The 6,316-nt window shown below is 33.9% G+C and overlaps 1 protein-coding gene across 1 annotated transcript; it reads left to right on the plus strand.

The window, feature by feature from the left end:
• Positions 1-831: 831 nt before the first annotated feature.
• Positions 832-5,651, plus strand: LOC111386566 (SNARE-interacting protein KEULE-like). The gene is made up of 4 exons (XM_023011031.1): positions 832-1,152; positions 3,241-3,299; positions 4,342-4,423; positions 5,552-5,651. Exons 1-4 carry the CDS (start codon positions 1,080-1,082, stop codon positions 5,632-5,634), a joined length of 297 nt encoding a protein of 98 aa, XP_022866799.1. The 5' UTR covers positions 832-1,079; the 3' UTR covers positions 5,635-5,651.
• Positions 5,652-6,316: the final 665 nt, after the last annotated feature.

The raw sequence follows: 6,316 nt of genomic DNA on the forward strand, positions 1-6,316 counted from the left end.
AAAAAAATAGACATGATTAGATGATGAAATAAAAATGTAGGTCAATGGCCAAGTCAATTTTTAAAGAGTAATGTTATTTATTTAAAATTTAGATGATCATCGATTTATATGATCGTGGGGTACCGTCACATTGACTAATGAAATTTTGAATGTATTTTTAAATATTGGATAATGTGAGTTTCCATGATCATTTACGTTCTAAATTACTTACAAAGATATTACAATTACAACTAAATTAATTTCACTAAAGTTCAAGCAAAAATTCAAATTATTTAGCCTGATTGAGATTATATCAAGCATAATTATTATTACACTTTCACATGCTCTAACTGTTGTTAAAGCAAGCGATTCCTTCAAGTTGATCTTTTGTTTTAGCTTCATCACGACTTTTATTGATTATTAATGATTAAAAAAATAATAACAATGTTCGATGAAGGGATTTGAAATTTTTTGGTTGTTTTTGTCATTAAAATTGCGTTTTAATATAAATCGGCCCAACATCTGATGTAGAGTAGAATATAATTAGGATTTCGTTAAGTGTACATAACAAATATATATATAAAGGATCATAATGTGATGTAGGGAGAAAATATTGCTTGAAAAAGTTGATTGTGTTTTAAACAAGCAAATGATAGAGTTGTCACGTGACATTATGGACACCCTTATGTATATACTTATGTATCTGTAACACTACTCATATAATTATATTAAACGAGTGATCGATTATGTAATACTGTCAACTTTAATGACTAAATGAACCACAAAGATACTTTGAGGAGCCACTTGTAAAATTAACTCATTACCACTTCAAACTATGGTCAGAACCGGCCCGACCCGGATGGACCATTTCGCTATGCAGTCTCAGACAGGGAGACAGTGCAACAATGGGGTATAAACAGTCAACCCGCATTTACACGAGATTTTAGAGATTCTTCATCTCTCTTTTTCTTTCTCAAAACACAAATCTGGACTTTCGATCAACAACAAATTGTACGATATCAGGGATCGATCGATCGGTTGGAGCACAAGGAAAAGGAGAAGTAGACTGCTTGACTGCTTGAAGAATATTACATATCACAATGTCGATGTCTGATTCCGATTCGTCGTCTCAGGGCGGAGAGTACAAGAACTTCCGGCAAATTAGCCGTGACAGTTAGTCCATGTTACCTTTTTTTTCCTTTTAACTCTATGTATAATATTGAGTGAATATGCGTTGGATTCAATTCAATTTCATCTATCTGATTAAATTGAATGGAAATTCAGTATTTATTAACACCTTTTTGTTTGTCTGGAGGTAATTTGCTATTAGTTCATTGAAGTTTCTAAAACAAATTTTTAACTTTTTATTTGTAGCATGGTGCTTTTCCGATGATAAACTGATTAAGTCGTTTGGATTTCTTATGTATAACTCCTCTCGTGGTTCTAAATTTTTTGGATCAACAAATTGTGGAATTATTCAGTGGGAGATTACGTTGGAGCGTTTTGCAGAATTAAAGAAAGGAAGATGAACGTCACATTCACGACTTAAGCTCAATTCCGAGGCCTACAGAAGCATGTATAGGTTCCTCTGTGAGAGTTTGAAAAGAAATTTTTGATTTCTAGGGAACTAGTGATGATGTTTGGTTATGAGCAAATAAGATGATGAGGAACAAGAAGACAATTCTTGTAATGTTGGCTCATGTGACAAACTGTTGTTATTGACTGGGATTCCATTATGTTGCCATAGAGCTTAGAAGACATCGTAGATTTGTTTTCAACCAAGCATCTTTTATCTATTGTGTATGAACAAGGATACACAATTTCATGAATCAATCATATCATTGCTTGTGTACAAAACAAATCTTCTGTTGAGAATAATTCCTCAACAATCTCTTTGCTTAATTGTGGGATCATGTTGAGAATAAATAAAAAGATAGAATGTGAGCAACTGTATACAAGAAACCACTGAATACTTACCCTAAGAGAAGTAGTGTACAATGCTAGTCTAAAACCTGTGGATTTAGTTTGATAATGTAACAATTACAATAAGGGGTGACATTATTTGATGGTAAACAAACGGATTGGTGACTACAGATTGGGGATAACCAGTACCTCATTAAAGGGAGTCATTCTTAGAGAGTAATAATAGAGTTTACAGGCTGGAACATTTCTTTGGCAACATGAAAATCTTTCATCATGTAATTGACAATCTGTCCTTGCCGAAAATCAACCTGTGAGATCCCTTGCTAGAACTTTAACTTGTTCAGTGTGCCTCAGCATTCTATTGTAAGTTGGTGGATGAGGATTTGGGAGAGGAAAAGCAATACGTGGATGGAGGCAAAGGAGAGTATCAATGTAGGATGAGGACGGGGTAGATTTGGTATAGTTGGTTCGATAAAATCGTAAAACTTAAGTCCTCCATTACGTAAATCCTGATACACTATAGAGCCCTGATCATCTATCAGAGTCAAATGAACTTAAATCATTTTTCAAAAATAAAAGCTGGAAGACCTCTTGAATTCTCAGACTGGTCATGTGAAAATAATTTGGTTCTGCTGAAATACTCAACTCTTTGAGATTATTGTCAAAGTCTTAGCTTCTTTATCACTTTTGGCTAGAGTTCAACATTAACGGGGAAGTTTAATTGTAGTGTTTCATAATGTAATAAAAAGTTAAATACTATTAATTTTGAATTCAATTCAAATGATTTCATTTCAATTTAAACTGCACATCACCCCTTCCAATGAATCTGAGACTTAGTGTTTGATTTGAAGAAAAGAGGAACAGATTATAGCTACACCTTGGATAACCAGCGTTCGAAAGAGGCTTAAACCAAATGCAATAGAAACAAAAGTTGATTCACAAAGCAGGTGATGCTTTAATTTTTAGGCAACTGTGTGATATTGAAGAGAAGTGTTCGGTATCCAAGCACTTAGCTGAGACCTGGAGTAGTGAGAATTCATTTCAAGTTGTCAACTAAAAATAGGAATTGTTATGGTATAAATATGCAATTCATATGAATATATAATTCCCTTCATTTCCTCTTTTGTAAATTTAATGACTATGAGAAGTGCAACTTCAACTTGACTTGCACAAGGTTTCATTATAATCCCTGGAGTTTATCTATAACAGATGTGATGTAGACTTATAGTCATTAATTAAATAATTGAAATTTGTCAATTTCAGTGAATTCCTGCAGCAACTTTAGAGTGGATTGTGCTGTTTTTTAACCTTTTCAAATATTTTATGTGCATATTTCAGGATTGTTGTATGAAATGCTTCGATCGGCCAAAACAGGTGACTCAAAATCAAGTTGGAAGGTATAATTAACTTCAACCAGGATATCTATTACTTCCTGGAGTGTGGGTGCAAGTGTTATTGCTATGGACTTAGATGACTGCTAGGGCTTATCTGTTGCTAGAGGAATGCCAAATGGAAATATAAAGTAAGGGATTTGAACCCGTAGTCAGGCCAAGCAGCTAGAAAAAGTGTAACAAATCGGAGTTTTGATCTAGATATGCTTATACCCTTCCCCATCCATCTGGAATTGATCGATTTGGTCATGAATAGCACAATAAGTCCAGATCATGTCAACATGCAACTAGTAACTGACTTGAGTGTTTAGTGTCTTCAATTTTGCCTGAATCTTAAAAAAGAGAGCAAATGTTTTCTACTAATCTCATATGCATATGTATAGTCGTACTTATTTACAAGTTCACTAGACTGATATATGCCATATACACCATCCCAGTATGCTACACATACAGACTTAGTAAATGCTGTTATTATCACCTCAATATATCAATCTTTAACACGATAAAAAGACTTGTGCAGTAGGAAGGAGTATTCGAGGAAAATGTTAGCAATAGGGACATCATAATGCCTTCCTACAGCTAAGGTATTAAGCTGTGGAGTGAGTTTTAACTAGATCAAAGATAAGGTTACTATTTCTAGGTTTAGTTGTTCCATGTTGCGGTGAAGATCGATGACTGAGATTCATTTATTAATACCCTTTATTTAGAGTTTATTTCACTTTGCACTCAGGACTGATCTGTTTCTTTTAAGCTAACATTTAATCTTCGAAAATCAGACAAGATTCTGTTGTCCTTTGGAAGTCTCTGTCTGAGCAGACTGAACTGTAGTTCTATTTATAGACTACTCCTGTGATTTATCTTCGTAAACACAATATTTATATCCAAGATACAGTATGGTAGGTACTACTGCCCATTGACAGTAAACTTATCAATGACCAGCAGCAAGCATTCATTTTTGGGTTTTATATGCTTTGTAATGTTACATCACTTGCTTCTATTTTAAACTATCTTATTCAATCACTTTCCAATTTTAACACTTCTCTTTCAGGTACTCATAATGGACAAGGTAACTGTTAAGATAATGTCTTACTCGTGCAAGATGGCAGATATCACCGAGGAAGGAGTTTCATGTAAGATATAAAAGGCTAGTCTCTGAAAAATTGTATCGTCTTCTTTGTACTCGTTGCCTTGCATTTTGTTTGGTGCTTTATTTTTCACATGCTATTAATATTATCCAGTAAATACCTTTTTAGCATATTTCTTATAAACGTTCCATTTAGCTTGTTAACAATGTTTAACTAATTGCCGACAAGTCTGAGTTGGTAATTGCACTTTGATCTTTTCTTCATTAATTTTGTGTCTTCTAATTTTTATTGTCTCCATAAGTATTTTTGAGTGTCACAATGGAATAATCATTTTAATGAATAGGAATCTTAGCTGCTAGAGCTGCTGCAATTTCTTTTCTGGTAGATTTGAGAGGTCCTTATGTTGAAGATAAAATATAAATCAATAAATTTTTAGCTCTGTAAAAGCCTGTTTTCTAAGATGAAGTGGTTTAACATGGTATCATGACAAATGTCAAGTTTTCAAGTGTCATGGTCACCCATTTATGAATTTCCATGTCACTTTTTATATTGAAATTCTGAATTTGGTCTGCATGTGTGGGGGGTTGTTGAGATAAGCTTTAAGACGGGTTGCTCAATGCTTTAACTTTGTGATGATTTAAGGAATAGCATTTAAATCTGTTGTGGATGCCAAGTTTTGTTGTTGAAATATCTTCTTATAGGCAATTCATTTACCTAATGCTTGTTAATGATCATAAATGTCTGCAAATCTCATCCTGTTTAGCCATGTCTCCCATTTCCATTCCTGATATCTTTATCAAGTAAAATTCTGATATAATGCCTAATTCTGGAGCTAGAATCATAAAATTATGATGCTAGGAAAAGAATTACACAGTGAAACTTGTTAAAAAAATTACAGCCGACCTGATAGTTTCAAATATGTTATCATGTATACTCAGGGAATCAATTTGTTTCTGATGTTTCCCACGAAAGTGGTCCTATCCAGGAGAATCTATTTTATGATTTTGGAAGGTGGAACTGGCACTGAATTGATCCCGTAATAGGCCAATGGGGACTTGTATCCTGTAAAATTGATCTTATGGCTTGTGATCAACTGGCTTTGACACATCCTTATTTGAATTTAACGTGTCAGTTTTGTGTTTGAGAAGTTACTATTTTACATGTTGCCTGCAGTGGTGGAAGACATACACAAGCGAAGGCAGCCTCTTCCAACCATGGATGCCATATATTTCATCCAACCAACCAAAGAAAAGTAATGACTTCCCCTTTTCTATCTTTTAGTTTGACATCATTTTGCTGTCTTACTTTAGGGTTTTGTTTTGAAGCACTGAGCTAGATTACTCAGCCATGATTTAGAGCATTCTAGAATGTTTTTAACATGAAAATCTCTCTTAAATGTGTACGTCCTGTGAATGCTTATATAGGTGTTTTCAGCGAGGTGGTGCATCATGTTTGGATTATTTGCATCTTAGTAGTACCCTGCTAAGTGTCTTTTCCTAAGTAGACACTTATAAACATATGTTTATATATTCTTCTTTGCTAATAACTCTCAAGGTGTGCTTGTGAGTTGAGTGACACTAGTCATCTTTATATTATTCACCATGGGCTATGTCTTAGTGGACATCTCATCCTCCACTTTTCTCTATGTTCCTGCCATAATGAATTTTCTTTATTTTTTAAATCATGAAAAAAGAGTAGGTTTTCAGTTCCAAGAGTGATGACTTGCAGTTCCAAGTTCATAGGATGAGATATTTCTATTTAGAGTCAGGCAGATATGGAAAGATGGGGATGTTATAATATTCAGCAATGTGATATTTCAGCAATTGTTTTGTGTTTTCAAAAGCAGATTAATGATGAAATCCTTGAGCAACAAAAATACCTAAACATTTCTTGTGGGCTAGAGCATTCATTATCATAAATCATGTCCTGAAGTTAGTT

This window comes from Olea europaea, unplaced genomic scaffold, assembly GCF_002742605.1.
Source record: "Olea europaea var. sylvestris unplaced genomic scaffold, O_europaea_v1 scaffold3626, whole genome shotgun sequence".
Taxonomy (NCBI): domain Eukaryota; kingdom Viridiplantae; phylum Streptophyta; class Magnoliopsida; order Lamiales; family Oleaceae; genus Olea; species Olea europaea.

Excerpts from the sequence above, each read along its gene's own strand:
- LOC111386566 (XM_023011031.1), top strand. The coding sequence starts at position 1,080 with ATGTCGATGTCTGATTCCGATTCGTCGTCTCAGGGCGGAGAGTACAAG. Across the intron at positions 3,300-4,341 it reads ACTCAAAATCAAGTTGGAAG|GTACTCATAATGGACAAGGT; the intron begins GTATAATTAACT and ends CTTCTCTTTCAG. Across the intron at positions 4,424-5,551 it reads CACCGAGGAAGGAGTTTCAT|TGGTGGAAGACATACACAAG; the intron begins GTAAGATATAAA and ends TGTTGCCTGCAG.